Genomic DNA, 18,112 nt, shown 5'->3' on the forward strand with positions numbered 1-18,112 from the left:
TTCAGGAGTTCTTGTTGTGCTTGATTTATTTTTAGTATGTTTTTTTGCAATTGCTGTTTGTTCTGGGAAAGATACTGCAGACTGGGCAATAATGCATTTCTTGCATTTCTCATGGGTTCTGATGGGGTCTTTCTTAAAATTACTGGTCCCAGTAACAAAGGCGCTTGTCGACTCAGAAATCAAATGAAACTCACAACACGCCTGGCAGAACATCATGTTATTTAGCTTGTCATATTCCAGCCACAGAAATTCTTTTGTCCATGAAACCAAAAAAGCTGCGCTTTCTTTTGGCCTCATAGTCTGATTTGTCATAACTTTTCCGTTTTGTGGTAGGCTTTTCTTTGGCTGCCCCTTCTTCACCCTGACCTGTCTTATTTGGCTGAGCAGAACTAAAATACCAGCGTAAATCCTGCTGCTTTTACACACGTACTTACATAACGCTCAGCGATTCTTTGCGCACTCAACCTCTCACATGTTTAAGCTTGCTGCGAGAGATTTCACTTGTCGCGTTTGAATAGTAAGCTAATGAGTGATAAGACGATGTCAGAGGAATTGGTGCGCAATTAATCGTCACTCACCAATCAGTGCTGCTGCTCTCTGCACACCGTTCGCGCAATTGCAAAATGAAAGTGAAAGCAAAAAACAAGCGCAAATTCAAACGCGATTTCAATATGTCACATATTGACAGTGGCTCATCGATGCCAATGACATAATTACTCAACTACATTGGCGAAAGAATGCAAAAGCATAGACATATATTTTCCTTCCTATGATAGCCCGACGGGCAGGGCTGAGTTAGATTTTGGTAGCCCGACTGGAAAAATCGCTAGCCCCGGGACGTCGGGCTAGCGATTTTGCGAGCCCTGTATATATATATATAAATATATATATATTATTATTAATCTTTTCCTCTGCTGTTCCTCTCACCTCCTGCCTCACTCTCCTTCCTATCTTTTATTCTTTCAGTATAACTCCTCTCGGCCTAGGGAGGAGTGGGAGATGTGGCACCCGACGCTGATAGCCGAGGCTCTGTTTGCCATTGCCAACATCTTCAGCTCTCTCAGACTCATCTCCCTCTTCACCGCCAACTCCCACCTCGGGCCACTGCAGATCTCCTTAGGAAGGATGCTTCTGGACATCCTCAAGTTTCTCTTCATTTACTGTCTGGTAAGACATAATTGATGGGTTTGTAGCTTAAACCTATTTGCTGGAACGTTCAAGACAGTTCTACTACACAGCAAGAGCAAGACACGAGTAGGCAAACTTCTTTATGTTTCTCGTGCACGGGAGAGAACTGGACAAACGTCGTTCCTTCGCTTGACCCCAGTCGCTCTCGTCGCTCCCCCGTAACACTGATCTTTTATTGAGGTTACATGAATATACATAGGCTCATTAACATATGACGTCTACATACACACAAAGAGTACCTTGCCTGTGCGTTGTGTAAGTGTGTGTGTGTGTGGGCGTGGGGGGGGGTCAGAATGTGACCCCATAAACAACTTCCCTAAACCTGCTGGTCTGGAAGTCCAGCAGTTCATCTAAACAAAAGGCACTTAGAGTAAAACAGATATACGTGTGTTTGCTATACCATATATCAGCAAGAAAAGATAAAACCTTGCTCATGATCCCAAGAGGTGTGTGATCTATGCCAGAACACTCTGGAAAGGAGTGAACGCACCCCTTCTTCATGCTACACAGAGTTGTTACAGACCTCCTAGGATGAGACATTCTTTCAGTCTACAAATGATGAGTAGATATTTCTAAGCATAAATGACAATCAACAATATAAACCTGACAATAATAACTGTCCTCTGTAGCACATTTATGCAAAATTACTTTTGTTATGCAAAAAAACTTAATTAAATGCAAATTTAAATGAGGGTTTTATTTTGTTTGTTTTTTAATTGATCTGAATCCAGAGATGTCAAGCTCAGAGGTGGAGAGTTTCGGAGTCTGGGGGCCACTTTTAGAAAAGCTCTCTCCTTTAGTTTTTAGCCTCAAATGATGTACTCATACGAGGCCCTGATCACATGACCTCAGGGACCTATTTGGGGCATATAGAGGTGAAAGTTCAACGTCAACCTGCAGAGATTTCAACTAGTTTTTGCTTAGACATGCAGACAATGAATTACAGTACACCAAATAAATGAATGTATAATAATCTCCACACAATGGACAATGTGACACTTAAGTGTTAAAAACAAGTATAAAGTTGAACCATGGATCCCCATAGAGGATTTAGCAAATGTCACGAGGGGTCCAAGAGCTTCTGTTATCTTAATCACAAATACATGAGGGACACACAAAGAAATAAGTTTTTCCTTCATTAGGTTGGAGATAGTTGTCAGCCACCTAACTTTTAATAGATCCTATTCAGGATCTACAGCTTAGAGACATCTTGAGGCGTAAAAGAGATACATAACTGAATGTCATCTGCATAGCAGCGGTAACAAATGCATTTAAAGATGCTCAAAATGTGCTGAAGAGGGAGTATGTATGAGAAACTGCCACAGAAAAGCGTTGTTCAGGCAGCTATGATGCAAACCACTTCAACACAGATCCCGATGCACCCACCCAGTGGGTTATTACCCTATTATTGTTACCCTATTGTACAAAATGTGATGTTCAACAGTATCAAAAGCAGAGGTAAAGTCCAACATCAGCAAAACAGAACATCCTCCTGCATCACTGTGCATGGACACTGTATAAAGAGCTGTTTCAGAAGAATGAGCGCTACGAAAGTCAGATTTAAATTTATCAAGAATACAGTTTTTATCTAAAACCGCTATAAGCTCCTTATCCACAGCCTTTGCTAAGATCTTAGCAATAAATGACAAGTTCGGTCTGTGTCTGCTAAGAAAAGAAGGCTCAAGCTTGGGGTTTTTATCATTTTAAATAAGCAGGGCCTTGACCAGAGAGCAGTGAAGTGTTGATTCTAGTGAGCACACAGAAACCTATAGTACAACAAAACAGCATTTTATCTATGTCATACATTTGCATGCTGATACATTCCAAGTACCATGGGCTCGAGCATCTTTTCCAAGGACAGTGTGACATGCAGACTGAGAGAGCCAGTGATCTAATAAACTGTACCATCACTTAATCATCTTATATTTTAGTACTGGTTGCAGCTTATGTAATTCATAGCAATATAATATTTTTTTTCTATTTTCTAGAGGAGAAGAATGTAATTATGTTCACTTAGAAAACATCTGACTCACTCTGTAGCAGGACACTCCCTGCTACAAGGACACATCATGCTCTCTTTTCCAGCTCCACACAATGAAGGAAAAAATATTGAATATTAAAGTTACTGCAGCAGCAACAGTACCGAGTTTCTATTACATGCACTGTTTGAGTGGTGGATGCTCATATTAAATGCATTCAAAAGTCCTTGTAAGCCAAAGGTCAGGATTCAGGCTGCTGTAAATGCTATGTATTGAAAGGGGATCTCCCTAATATGCACCCTCAGGCACACATCCCTGACTGTGAGCATATTAGCCCCACCTACCTTCTGTTCAAATGTTCGGTTTATGAGTGGCAGCCAATCAGAAGTAAGTCAACATAAAGAAAGGAGGAAAGAAGGTCAAACTGCCAACTCTTTGAGCCACGATCACCCACCATTCTGTGCAGGGTGGACCCCCGTCCTGACCTCTGAGATGGGCTCCAGTCCCCCAGTTACCCTGAACCGCATAAACAGAAAATGGATAGATGGATGCACAGCCTTTGTCTTTTGAATTCTAATTTTATTAATGAGTTCATTTTGAAGTTAAGAACCCACATTAGCATTCACTTCAATTTTATCTAAAAGGCTGCTGCTTTGAGTGGTATTTAAACTCCTCTACCTTCACTCACTCTACACGTCAACTTTTCCATCTGTTTTCTTCTAATTCACACACATGATTTCTGTCTTGCTTACTGCCTTTCATTCCTCGTGTCTCCAACACATACCTCCACCTCTCCAGCCTCTTTTCCATCTGCTCCCTACTTTCACTACAGATCAGAGTGCCGTGTGCAAAAACCAGAGTCCACAGAATCTCTTTCCCGACCTCATCTGTCAGCCTCTCCATCACCACTGCAAACAAGAATTGCTCAGAGTTGATGTCTGATATAATCTTACCTCCACCTTGAACCCATCTGTCAGTTTTACAGCACACCTTCCCACCCTTACTACCATGCAGAGTAGAAGTAAGGACAAAGCTGCAGCTAGCAGGTAGCTGAAAATTCTTGAACCAGGCTCTTTGAATTCATCAGTGAATTTTGAACCCTTCAGCCTTCTTCTCTCAAAAGCAGATTTAATTTCTTTTTCTTTTATGGCACGGTTAGCTTGATTAGCAGAACAGTCTCTGCACCACCACATCACTATGTGTTGCTGACCTCACTACTGTAGCTTCCTGCCAAGATCAATGCTCTTCAGTCTCGGGTGGGGGGAAATAACCTTGGTGGATCTCTTGGTGTGGTGCTTGTATTGCTCCCCTTTCTCCCGTGATATAAATATGATACTCTCGTGTGTGGTCTGAATGTTTAAGTGGTTCTGTGTCTACACAGACACACACACATCTGATGAAACAGACATGCAACATTTCAGTCAATCCGGCTTTCTACACAGGCAGTATGATGTCTTACTCGCTTTTTACATGTGCTAAACATCCAGGTTTACCTTGAACATTGTCAAGCCTATTACACGTTCCTAAAGATAGGAAGACATCCAACAATTGGGTTGTCAGTAGGAATTGAATTCAGGCCACCCCTCTTTTGTTTCTTGTTAAGCAGCTTTGAAGTTTCCATTTTATCCAGTACTGTCTGCATCTTTGATGATGATGAAAGCAAGCAAATTTCTCAGCATGCTGCATCCTTGATTGGCGGTAGAAGGACATTACAAGCCCATTTCATTACATCTGAAACTCATTAATTCCTCCCCAAAGGAACTCCTAACCTACAACACAATCCACATGTGAATTGCTTTGCTCCTGACAGTCTTAAAACCAATCCCAGCAACCCCCAGGCACCTACGCCATAATACTTCATGTTCACACAGTAGCAGCTTTATGTAACACTACTCATGTTAGCTCTCTCCTGTTTGAGATGAAAGCTGCGTTTTAAAATGGCCTGGAGGCACTAAAGGTCAATCCCTGTAATAAAAGTGAAATGTTATATGTGCAGAGCTTCACTTCAAAATGAAAAAGTATTGAGGGTTTTTTCTTTCAGATATTGAGAAATCAGTATTATATTTCATTATATGTTGGTGGTTAATGTGTGGAGTCTCGAGGTGACGGCGCAAAATCATTGGGTGGAGTGTTGTGATTGCTAAGAGTATGTGTTAGATCAGGTGTTTAAGTGCACCGCTGATGTGTTTTGTCTTGTGTTTTTCATTATGTGTAGGTCCTGTTAGCATTTGCTAATGGTTTGAACCAGCTGTATTTCTACTATGAAACAAAGGCATCAGAGGAACCCAACAACTGCAAGGGCATCCGCTGTGAGAGGCAGAACAACGCCTTCTCAACGTGAGTACCATTTCCAACTACATCTGCATGTACTTGAGTACGTGTAGAGTCTGTTAGGAAGTGAAAAAGGTTGAAACTGCACCAGTTTGGCATAAATACTGGTTTTTGGTTTTGCAAAACTGTTTTGTTTTTTGTTTTTTCCTTTTAAGTGCGCTTTAAATTTTCCTGCCTTTCCATACTTTTCTTGTCACATTTTATTGTTTTAGTCATGCTAACAATACCAGGAATTTAAAGTTTGATGTTCTGAATTAAATTTGGTGATCTATTTATACCCCCTTAGGTACACTTGTCATTTGGTAATTGTCTTTAATGCTAATTATCAAAGTTAGTATGCTTGCACTGCAAACTAAGATGGTGAACATGGCATGTCAGAAAGCTGATGAGTCTGACCAGTATGGGATTTTTAAGACTAGTTTCCAGTGTTTTAACCCTTTGATATACAAAAAACATCAAATCTGAGTAGAAAAAGTTATTTTTTTACTGTAAAAACAACAACATGTTTAACAAATCATCTTCATAACTTGAAATGCAAATAGAAATGGTACATTTTTAAAAAATTATACACAAGTTTTGCAAACAACAAAGTACACCACAGGCCTAAACTGGTATATAGTTTGAAGTCCGCACTGTTTTTACCGTTTCTTCCTGCTGTAAACAACACTGTTTTATTCCGAAAAAAACATTGCGTGTATTTTTATCATGACTCTGTTTTTACGTGGCCTATCAACACAATTTAAAAACCGGTATATAGTTTGAAGTCCGCACTTTCGACCCAAGTTGAAATGGGTCGCTGCATCTTGTTGCTGTGTCGTCTTAAATCGGTCATGTGATTGACCCCAGGGAGTTAAAAATCTGATTCCAGCTGATATTTTCTCTGTTAGAATTGAAAACAAATGCATTGTTTTATAAATAAAATGAAACTTATTTGAAATTTGGATTAAAACATAAGTACCTACTGTATTTTGTAGTGTTCTGTAATTCCATCGATGGTCGTACATTTCTAGACCCGGTTTACTTTTCTTTTCTTTTTTCGAATTAAAGCAAAGAAACAAACCCATTGCCCTGCCTGTCTGTGTTTAGTTGAATATAAATGATATATTTCTTTAGTCATTTTTCTGTAAACAAACCTTTATTTAAACCTGCTCTTCAGTGTTTGATAAAAATGAACTGTGAAACTATCAGGTTACAGTGATGTACACATCCATTTAAGTTGCACTAGATGTATGTGTGAATATTTTATTGCACACATCAAATGTGTAGAAGTACTACATTGATCTCAATTCAAAGTTTTATTCGCGCAGACCTTCGTCTTATGCATCGTTGCACCAGATAATGATATGGAAATGATTTTTTGGTGTCGAGTAGAAGCTCAGGCTTGTTCAGTGAACTTGGGGAATATTAATACGGTGTTCTCTTTGCATGTGAGGTTGGTAAATGTGGAGACAAGTCAAGGTTTCGCTCACGGAGAGGCCAAGTTTGAGTTACTGTTCATACAGCAGCTTTTCAAAGGCTCAGCAGAGATCCAGAGTCTCAGTGCTGAGTGAGACAGAGTGAAAGCCAAGATGAGTCAGTGGTCTGAATATTGATCAAGGCAGTGGTTTGTTTTAGATAATAGCTGTATTGATTCGCGATCAATTCCATTACAGTAAAGTCCTCGGTACAATGATAGGGCCGTGAGGACCATGCTAAAACACCAGCTCCCACTCTAAACTTTGTCTGCTTTTATTAAAGGTAAAAAGAGAGGTATGTTTGATATCCATGTATTCAACCACAGATTATGATGCAAGTAAAGTTTGACCCAGGACGCTGCTAATGATTTTATTTCTGCTGAAAAGTCAAACTGTGACCTTAGCTAAGTTTGTTTTTAGGGTGTCTGTCTTGTTGGGCAAAGAGAGTGGGTCTTTTAAAGAAATACTGCAGTGGCCTGAAATGAAACTGACTGGAGTTGCTCAGAATTCCTGAATTAACAAAAACATTTTTTACAGATTACATTTTAACCAAGACTTTCAAGTCAAATAAATCTGAACATGTCATTTCCAGTCTAAGGAGCTTGGAGAAAAAAAACATCTGCATTTCTTTTAGTTTCCTTGAAGATGTTTCACCTCTCATCTGAGAAGCTTCTTCGGTTCTAAGCGCAATTAATGGAGATTTTGAGCCCTATGGGAGTGTCCCCCCAAGAGGGTCATGGACCCACTATGGATCCTCTACCTAATCATATGAGCCAAGGTGTGAAAATGGGTGTGGGTCACAATCAGCCAACGTTTCTGGTGAACCCATTGTAAGACCAAGCCCCACACTATCATGTGATTTCCTGAGGTCAAATGGCCCAAGATGTGAGTGGGTATCTCAAAACTGGATAATAGACGGCAGATAGTTGGTGTTGTAAACCACCGCCTCTGTTCAAAGATGTTCATTCACAGTTGACATAGATGGCTTCTTACTTACCAGTGTTTATTTGAAGATGTACTCAACTCAGCCTTGGTTGTAATATTAACTCCTCACAGCTAAGAACTGTAGAAGAGCATTCAGAAGACCACAGCAGGTGGCCATTTCTAGTATAATCTTCAGGGATTTTTAGAATTCTTCTGGTTGTATCTGGTTTAAATTGTCAGCAGAGCAAATTATTAACCAAAACCTTTAACACAGGACACTCATAGACACTCAAGCAGAGCAGGCTCACATGTTTGAAAGTCAGGAGTCACTTTTTATTTTCTCTGCTGTAGCACACAACAGGGCTTCTCTCTGACACTTTCTTACTACTGGATGTGCTTTGTGTGGCCTCTTTCATCATTCACCCAAGTAAGGAGGCAGCTTTGATAAAGCAGTGAGGAGGTTGCTGTCATGGGTTTATGATTATAAAAGGTGTTTGTTTTGTTTTTTAACCTAAACTACAATCTTTTCTTAAATCATATCAGGTGCATAAAGTCTCACTTGATTTATGAGCTCAGTGATTACTTTCCTGGTGAGTTGATGGTCTCAGTCACAAGTTTTAGACTTTATCATGATACAACATGATGTTCAACATGTACTTTATGATTTTCATTAGTCCAAAACGAGGATAAAGCAGGGTATGCTTTAGGGCAGGCCTAGCTTATGCTTGACAAATCGCTATTATAAGAGTGTGTAGTGTCTCTCCATCAGATTAAAGCCACCCGTCATCATCTCGCACATGTAGTTTTAATAACGTAAGATGTCAGCCCAAATGGCAAATTTGTGGCTTCAAAGGGGGGATGTAGCAGCCAGTGGCACGATGTTATGGTGGCTGCATCCATCTTTTCTATGCAGTCTATGAATCGCAGGCCGTCAGAATTACTTTCACTGGTCTATCCCTGCTTTGGAATCACTGGAAAATGTTTCCTGCTCATTAGGAGTGCATTTTCTTCTGGGGGAGTAAATCCCATCATAGTCCAGGAACAATAAACACCTAAAAATTGCTGCAAAATAAAGCACAAAACACCTTTCTGTAGGAGTTGAAGTCATAATTAATTACAGTGTTTGGCTCAATCTTTACACCTTTTTCAGACATGGCTTAAAAATATATATTATTTTATCTTTGTGCATATAAATGAACATCATTTTATTGATTTGCAAACATTTGAAACCGGTATGCAAAGTTGGGGGGGGGCTCGTTTTTTTAATGCGGCTATTTGATGGTCAAAGTGCAAAAGTCACGAGGGTTTCTTTACCGGTAACTCTTCTTCTCTGTGTCGCTAAAAAGAATAAACGCGCTCAGCAAACCTTGAGTCAAAGTGACAAACATGTCACGCTGATCAAAGCTTCTCATCTGTACATCAGCGCTGACGTGGTGGATCCAGAGTCTGGGGGGAAAGAAATCAGCCTCACACTGGAGCTAAACTAGCGAGCAGATCACAGCGATGACGGCTGAGAGTGACGCATTATGCGATCGCAGCCCTGCGGGCAACGCAGCCTGCATCAACATTCAAGAGCGTGTGTGTGTGTGTCTGTGTGCATTCCTGCGTGTGTGTTCTGCTCCCTTGCTCTGTAATTCACACACACTTATCAGCATTTCTGAGTTATTTCACACGATCACTTCCTGTTTCTGCTCAGGTGTCCCCCCCCCTCCTCCTGTTCTCGCTCATCTGTACTTCACACACACTTATCACCTTTAATGTGTCAGCGTGATTTACACTGTGCACTGTGTGTGCGTCTCTCACTGTGTTTGTCTCTGCCTCTCCTTCTCTTTTCTTTGCCTTCACACAAATGTTGTAAATAATCCCTAATTTCCTTTCACAGTCTGCGCACCCCCATCTATTTTCTTTCACACACAACTCTGGCGCTCTCTCGGATTTACACACTTTCTTTGCGTCTCTCTCTTTTCCACAGCAGGAGCGGCAGCAGCATGGGAAGCTGCGGGGTTTCTGATTCACCTGATTCAAATGAGGAACTCTGAGTACTTTTAGATTGTTTTCCACTTGGTTCAGTAATTGATTAAAAAATGTTGGATTTTAAAAACATGATTCTGCAAACTGATGTTGTGCCATCAGTGGAAAAAACTGGTTATGGAGGATCTAATGACTGTTTTGTGTGAGTGAAAAAATGCCTTTGTGTACAGGTAAAAGGATATATAAAATATATAATAATGGATTGCATTTATATAGCGCTTTTCGGGGCCCTCAAAGCGCTGTACAATTCCACTATTCATTCACTCTCACATTCACACACTGGAGGAGGTAAGCTACAGTTGTAGCCACAGCTGCCCTGGGGCAGACTGACAGAAGCGAGGCTGCCATATTGCGCCATCGGCCCCTCTGTCCAACACCAGTAGGCGGTAGGTGAAGTGTCTTGCCCAGGGACACAACGACCGAGACTGTCCGAGGCGGGGCTCGAACCTGCAACCTTCCGGTTACAAGACAAACTGCCAACTCTTTGAGCCACGATCGCCCATATCCATATCTGCGTTTCTGGGTCGAGCACAGTCAGACCAAAAGTCGGTGACTTGTGCCGAGCTCTATCCAGGACAAACCAAACAAACACAATAGTTTTTCTTCAGATTGCCACATTGAGCATGTGAATTTCCTAAATTTAGAGTCACTTTTATGGTAATGTATTAAAAAATCAGCGCTGCCGCCACCCTTTATCTTCCAAGTGCACAGAATGAGAAACTGGATTTGCGGCAGAAAAGTCCTTAGGCACAGCAGGCTGAGGGTTTATTAGAGCGCTGTTCAATACCACATGCTGTGACTGTCAAAGTCAGGACATCTATGTGGTGAAGGCTTAGGTGAGGCTCTCACTGTTTCAGACCTCAGACGCACCGCTGTCTGTGTGAGGGGAGAGAGAACGAGGGAGTGGCGAATGGTTTAGCTGACTGTAATTAGTGGACCTAAGGTGGTGTCTGCACAGGAAGTGGTTTCTTTGTAGGCCTTTGGTCACTAGCCCATATTCCAGCTTCGGTTGCCTAGGTAACAGTCTGTCACCGGTGTCTTTTGATCTCACTTCAGTCACTTTTCTTTAATTTGAGAAGAGTTAAAGTTACAATGTGTGAAATCAATGCGTGTCCACGTCTGTTTACTCTGGAGGAGGCTGTAAAACTTTGTGAAAGGAATCTGGTACAAGTCGATGACTCAGTGATGACAACGACGCTGAGTTGATTTGTTTAGGATGTCCTGAACTTTTCTGGCATTAAACACTGCTACTGTTAGGCGCTTTTAGCTCCAGTTACCTCCTGTTAGCTGTTGTTAGGTAGCATTAGTGAAAATGGAATGGATCTAGCATTATTAGAATCGGATATTTAACGAATAAACTCTGTAATCAAATTGTTTATGAGAGGGAAAGTGGGATTTTTTTTTTTAGAAGACGCGCTTAAAACTAGCGGGCATAAAGTTGGCTTATAACCAGCTGCAGTTGTTTAGCCGGCTCATTGTCAACTGTGCAGAGATGGAAGGATCAGGTCTAATCTGCTGACCAAACTTGATTGTGCAAACATATCAGATCAGTGAACAGGAGTGCATGTCTAACAGCGCTACATGTAACAAAGAACGCATAACCTGTGCCACAGCATCAGGCAGCTCATAATCCCAGCAGGCTGCTTGATTTCTCACACCCTAAAAATGGTTCATATTTACTAGAAAGAGCGGCGCTATAGGCTGCGCTGATTAATTGCACACTGTCTGGCTGCTGAATCTAAACACACTTTGTTTTCTCTCACAGATTCGCTTCATACAGCGTTTCTGTGTCACAATGCACAACACATTCGCACGCAGTCGCTTTCTCGGCTCGCCTCCCACACAGCTGTAGAACTATAACAGTCAAATGACTGCGTGGCTGCGAGACTCAGCTGTAGCAATTTACTGCTCGGCTTAGTGGACAGAAAGATGAGAGAGGATGGAGAGCAGGGAGGAGAAAGGCAGATGATATTGGGATACAAAATACAAAATTAGACGCATGTGAGAGGGACAGACGCACGTGCCCAGTAAATAGTGGTTATCAGTTGGTATCACTCTCATACATCTGACATGCAGACACCCTCCTGTAGCTAAAAGGTGTGTTATCATTTATTGTCATCACTGATAAACATAAAGTCAGCCAGATTATCGAGGATTATCTTGAATAATAAAATCTCCCACTGAAAATGGAGCTTTCCAACACGTGATCGTTTTGATGTACAGAGTATATTTAACTCTAGGCTCTGTAAGCACCATGATATGACAACAGTACTTTGTGAATTACTGCTTTTAATCTTCAGGTGTAGCAGTCAGATCTTCGTTTTCTTTTCTTTTTTTCTTTTCTAGGGCAGATTTAAAAGGGTGAAAACTGCAGACATACTCAATTTGCCACCCTGTTTTATTCTGGATTGACCAAATTTTTCAAAACTGAACATCTAACTCTCCGAAAACGTTAGAGCACTTATATGTGATGTCTTGATAAATCGAGCAGATATTTGAAGTTTACACAGCACCATTCTCGCATGAAAATATCTTAAAAGTTTATTTTGTGACCCAGAAAGAGTAATATTTCAAACTCTGCCACTCTGTGTTCCTCCGCCACTGCCTCGTTTGAGTTTTGGACAAAATGCATTCTGGGATATTGCATTTCGTCATTTCGAACTGATTGGACACCAGAACAGCCAATCAGATTTTTTTGCATCCAAGTCTGTGATTGGCTGGTTTTGTGGCACAAATATAAGGGTGTAGAGAAAGAGTTGAGCACGCACGGGCAGAAATGTTGAGAGCGCGAGCAACACATTGCGAGCGAGCGCAAATGCAAAAACTGAGTGAGAGGGGCTGCTGTTGTGTGTGTATGGATAATAGCAAACACTGAAAAACATTTTTTGCACGCAGCAATGAATTTTGTTCACTCAAATTTAGTTTTTCTTCGTTCAAAATCAACTTCTCCTCAAAATGCAACACTTGCACCTTCAATTTTTTTTCACGTGCGCTCAAATTTTTTTTCCGTGCGCTCAGAACAGTGGCACAAAAATAACGCCATAAACATCCTCTTGTATACATTAAGAATCAAACCAGCAATTCAGGCCATAAATTAAGTGGAAAAGTGTTTCCTGAGGTCATAAATCAAGCGAGTCCTCGGTTGTTTGCTTGTACAATTGTGTAGATCGAGGACGACTGAAGAGGTCAGGAGGGAGGTGCGTTGGAGATCCTAAAACTGATTAAATTGTGAGGCCATAAAAGTACCATCAGACTTTGATCCACCGTGCAGTCTGGAAAGAATCTGATTGGTGGACAGTTTCACTTTTCAGCATGACAATGACGCCAAACACTGGTAGTTCAGTAAAAGCACACCTGGATAGAAAGGCACACAGTGGAACACTTTCAGTCATGGGTCGGCCTCCCCAGAGCCCGGACCTCAAAATTATTGAAGCAGTGTGGGGATCATCTCGACAGCTTTCAATGTCCTTCACGAAACCTAGAGAACTATTCCTGAAGACTACTTAAAGAAATGATAAGAAAGCTGCCTAAGAGAGCGTTAGGGGTGCAACGATACTCGTATCGATATTGAACCGTTCGATACAGTGCTTTCGGTTCGGTACGCATATGTATGAACAATACAAAATTTTTAATTTATTTTATCAACTTTCCTTCTGACGATGCTGTCTGTGTTGAGCGCTCAGTGGATCTGCGCTCGACAGTGCAGCCTAGGCGGAGTAGTCGAAGATTCACTGAGCGCAGGGCAAGCTAGCAGACAGAAGTTAAGCTCTCCTTGCAACATGGCAAATCGAACCTCCCCCACCCTCATTCAGATTTGGCTTTGGAACTATTTTGATTTTCATGTGACGTATGACTCTGAAGGTAAGCGCGTCATGGACTAAAGTGAAACAGTATGTTGGATGTGCCACGCAATGCTCAATTACATGGGTGGGAACTAGTGCGTTAGCGCAGTTAGCTCGTTAACGTGTTGGCCGTCCAGCCCCACGCACAGGGCGATCTGCGGTGGCTCGTTAACGGAGATTTGCCGTGTTGTGGCGTTAACGTCATTTCAACGAGATTAAAGCTGACAGCACTAGTGGGAACACAATGAATATGACTGCACATTTACTCCGACATCATCCTAGTGCAAAGACAAGTGGAAGCAGACAAAAACAACAAGCACGCATGCTACAAACTTTACCCGAGTCATTTAGACAGCCGTTAGCACATGATTCTCCTTATGCGGACCTGATATGTTTAATATGCTGCTGAGAATATAGCCCAGAAGAAGCGTATAGTATAGCTTTTATTTTGGAAAGAGACATTTCTCTGTAATAAACTCTCTTTTCCAAAGATGAGTGATTTCTCAATCAGATACAGGGCTCGCAAAATCGCTAGCCCAACGTCCCGGGGCTAGCGATTTTTCCAGTCGGGCTACCAAAATCTATCTCTGCCCTGCCCGTCGGCCTATCGTAGGAAGGAAAAATATATGTCAATGCTTTTGCATTCTTTCGGAAATGTAGCTGGGTAATTATGTCATTGGCATCGGTGAGCCACTGTCAATATGTGACACATTGAAATCGCGTTTGAATTTGCGCTTGTTTTTTGCTTTCACTTTGCAATCGTGCGAACTGTGTATAGAGAGCGACAGCACTGATTGGTGAGTGATGATAATTTGCGCACCAATTCCTCTGACATCGTCTTATCAATCGTTAGCTTACTACGCAAACATGACAAATGAAATCTCCCGCAGCAAGCTTAAACATGTGAGAGGTTGATCGCGCAGAGAATCGCTGAGCGTTATGTGAGTGCGCATGTAAAAGCAGCAGGATATATATTTTAGTTCTGCTGAGCCAAATAAGACAGGTCAGGGTGAAGAAGTGACAGCCAAAGAAAAGCTTACCACAAAACGGAAAAGTTATGACAAATCAGACTATAAGGCAAAAAGAAAGTGCAGCTTTATGGTTTCATGGACAAAAGAATTTCTGTGGCTGCAATATGACGAGCTAAATAACCAGGGCTGCACATAAGTGGTCCGCAGGTGCGCATTCGCTGTCAAAATAAAAAACGCGCACAAGATAAGAAGTTGCAACGCGTGTTTGCGTACATAAGATTTTCTGGAGGAGGACAGACATTTGTTTAGAACTCTTAAAGATGTCGAAGAAGCTCCTTTAAGCAGTTACTTTGGTTTTCCTCCACCTCCAAAGAAATGTCAGAAGGAGTCCGAACCACAAAAGAAGCGCGTATTCTCAGAAAAGTGGTTGCAGGAGGTGAGCTGGCTTCAAACAAATGATGAACGCACAGAGATGTGGTGCAGAATGTGCCGTGAAAATCCCACTCTAGCGGACAAAAACAGTGCCTTTTATATGGACGCAAACGCGCGCTGCAACTTCTTATCTGGTGCGCGTCTTTTATTTTGACAGCGAATGCGGACCACTTGTGTCCACCCGTGTAAATAACACAATGTTCTGCCGGGTGTGTTGTTGGTTTTCCCTCGATTTCTGAGTCGACAAGCGCCTTTGTTACTGGGACCAGTCATTTTAAGAAAGGCCCCCATTAGAACCCATGAGAAATGCAAGAAATGCATTATTGCTCAGTCTGCAAATATTTCCCAGAACAAACACCAATTGCAAATAACATACTAAAAATAAACCTGAAAAATCAGTTTAAAACAGCGTACTATGTTGCAAAGAGTGGACTACCATTGGCAAAATTTAGCAGTCTTTGCAAACTTCAAAAAGCAAATGTCCTAGATCTTGGTCCCACTTGCCTCTTACCCGTGACTTCAGTGGAAATTTCAAATTCAGGATCTGACACAGACTGATTCATGTCCTACACAGTTCTTACAAGTTCATAGAAATTTCTGTTCAATTAGTATTTGAGTTGATGATTGTAATTTTTATACAATGTTGTAATTTGTTTTTCAACAATTTTTTGATTAATGTTTTGTTTCCATTACAATATTATACTTTAATGTATAATATTGTAAAGGAAACAAAACAGGAAACAAAACATCAATCATAAAATTGCTCTCTTTTTTATTCGGGCTACTTAAATTTATTTTGGGCTACCAAAAACTGAAGAGTCCCTGCCCGAAGGGCTACCAGGGATTTTGAAATTTTGCGAGCCCTGCAGATATATATATATATATTTTTATTACTTTGTTGTTTCAGCAACATTAAATTTAAAAACTGTACTTTTGAGTTAAAATATATATTTATAATTTTAATAAATGACAAATTAAAAAGGCATGAACATTTTTTTTTGTATCGAAAAAATATCGAACCGTGACACCAAAGTATTGTTGCACCCCTAGAGAGCGTGTGTTGAAGAACAAAGGTGGGCTCACCAAATATTGACTATTAAGATTATTAGAATTGTATAAACTCTGTTTTTGCCTCATATACTGTAATTCTGTGTTTACATATGTTTGAATAAACTCCAACTATTTCCCGTTTTGATAGCAAACAATAGAGAAATAAGGAGTGGCACAAGATTTATGCACAGTACTCTATGCAGTGGATTCTTTTCAATGTCCGTGTGACTACTTTTGATCTGTCATGGAGGAAACACTCACCTTTCTTATGCCCTTTCAGCAGAAAGACATAAGATTGTTTTTGAGCAACAGAATGAAAATAAACTAAATTTATATAACATGTTTTTTCCATAAAATGTGTTTTAGAAAAAGATTAAAAGATTCAATAAAAAAAACAAACTGAAAATGGAAATCATTAAAACAAAACATTATAGATTAAAGCTAAAAAATACCAAAGACAAGAAGAGAATAAAGCATTTATGAAATCCTTTGAATAACAGAAAAGATTTAAAGGGCACTGGTGATGTTAGCACTGATCCCAGTTGGCTGACTGTCCCACAGATTTGGAGCTGTAATGGCAAAGGCCTCGTCACTGTTATTTACTAACTTAGCTGCCGGAGCAGGCCGCCTGCTGGTGGTACCTATGGGAGTGATAACAACTGATAACGGGCATTCAGTGGGCTGATAGTGCTGAAGTTATGGGTGAGAGAAGGAGCAGGTGGAAAGAGGAAGAAATATGGTGTGGAGAGGAGAGATTTGGAGCGAGAATGGAAAGAAGAGAAGGGGGAAAGGACTGAAGGTGAGGTGAGGAGAGCAGGAGGACAGAGAGAGAAAGCAAGGAGTTGAAACAAAAAGTGGAAAGAAGAAGAAATGATGAGAGAGTAGAAAACAGTGAAAAAGAAATGAGACAAATAAGGAGACAAGGGTCAAAGAACAGAAGCATAAAGGAGGCAAGATGGGGAGAATAAACAAGGACTGATGGTAGTGAGGATAGGAGTGGAAATGGTGAGAGTGAGGCAGAGTAATAGGAAAGGAAAAGTTAGGGAAGGAAATGAAAAAAGCAGGGAATGGGAAAGGTGAACAAAGGAAATGGAAAAGTTAAAGTAAAGAGGGAAGAAAACAAGAACTGAACATGAGAATAAAGGAGGAATGGAGAAAGGAGGATATCGGAGAGAAGGAAACAAAAATAGATGAGCGAGAACAAGGAGCAAAGAATAGATAAGGTGAGGTGAAAGACGAGGACAGTCAATGAGACGGGAGAGGATGCAAACGAGGAGAGGAGAAGAAATAAGCAAAGAAAAGAAAGAGAGAAGATCAAATAAAAGGTACAAGCGTGCAAAACGAAGGGGACGAGGACAAGTGGGTGAAGCCAAAGCAGAGACATGAAAAACCAAGCTTGGATAACAGGAAACAGCAGAAAGGTGGAGAAGGGGAGGACTAATGAATTACTGGATACTAGAGATTGCATCAAATGTTGCTTGGCGAGAATTTCGAGGGAGAAGACGAGGAAGTTTGTCCCTCCTCACTTCGGTTGAAAGTTCACCGCCTCTCGTTTCTCCCTCCTCCCGCTCATTGTTCATTCCCCTCCGAAACACGTTCCTCCCCCCCCTCGTTTCATAACTGCGGCGCAATATCACGCTTGGTTGCTTCATTCATCGTGGATTCAATCCCACCCTCCAACCTCCCTCACCCCGCCTCTCTTCATTTACACAATCTCCGAAGTTTCTCGCCCTCTCTGTCTCTCTCTGCGCCGAGCGAGCGCACACACAAACATTAAAACCATCGCTCACACGCAGCCTGTACGCCGATTGATACAGCGATCACTCACACACGCCGGTGACAACACACAGTCCTGCTGCGATGAGAATAAATGCTGGAGTCTTAAATATTTTATGCAGCACAAATATAAC

The 18,112-nt window shown here is 41.2% G+C and overlaps 1 protein-coding gene across 1 annotated transcript in view; it reads left to right on the forward strand.

The window, feature by feature from the left end:
* The window catches only part of trpc5a (transient receptor potential cation channel, subfamily C, member 5a), a 211,572-nt gene that overhangs the window by 171,128 nt on the left and 22,332 nt on the right, over nt 1–18,112 (forward strand). The window contains exons 12-13 of the mRNA XM_084923523.1: nt 967–1,167; nt 5,383–5,504. Of these exons, the coding sequence (XP_084779649.1) occupies nt 967–1,167; nt 5,383–5,504 (323 nt within the window). The remainder of the gene's footprint in view (nt 1–966; nt 1,168–5,382; nt 5,505–18,112) is intronic.

The sequence above is a fragment of the Perissodus microlepis genome, chromosome 3 (genome assembly GCF_051167445.1).
Source record: "Perissodus microlepis isolate ML-2025 ecotype Zambia chromosome 3, ASM5116744v1, whole genome shotgun sequence".
Classification (NCBI taxonomy): Eukaryota; Metazoa; Chordata; class Actinopteri; order Cichliformes; family Cichlidae; genus Perissodus; species Perissodus microlepis.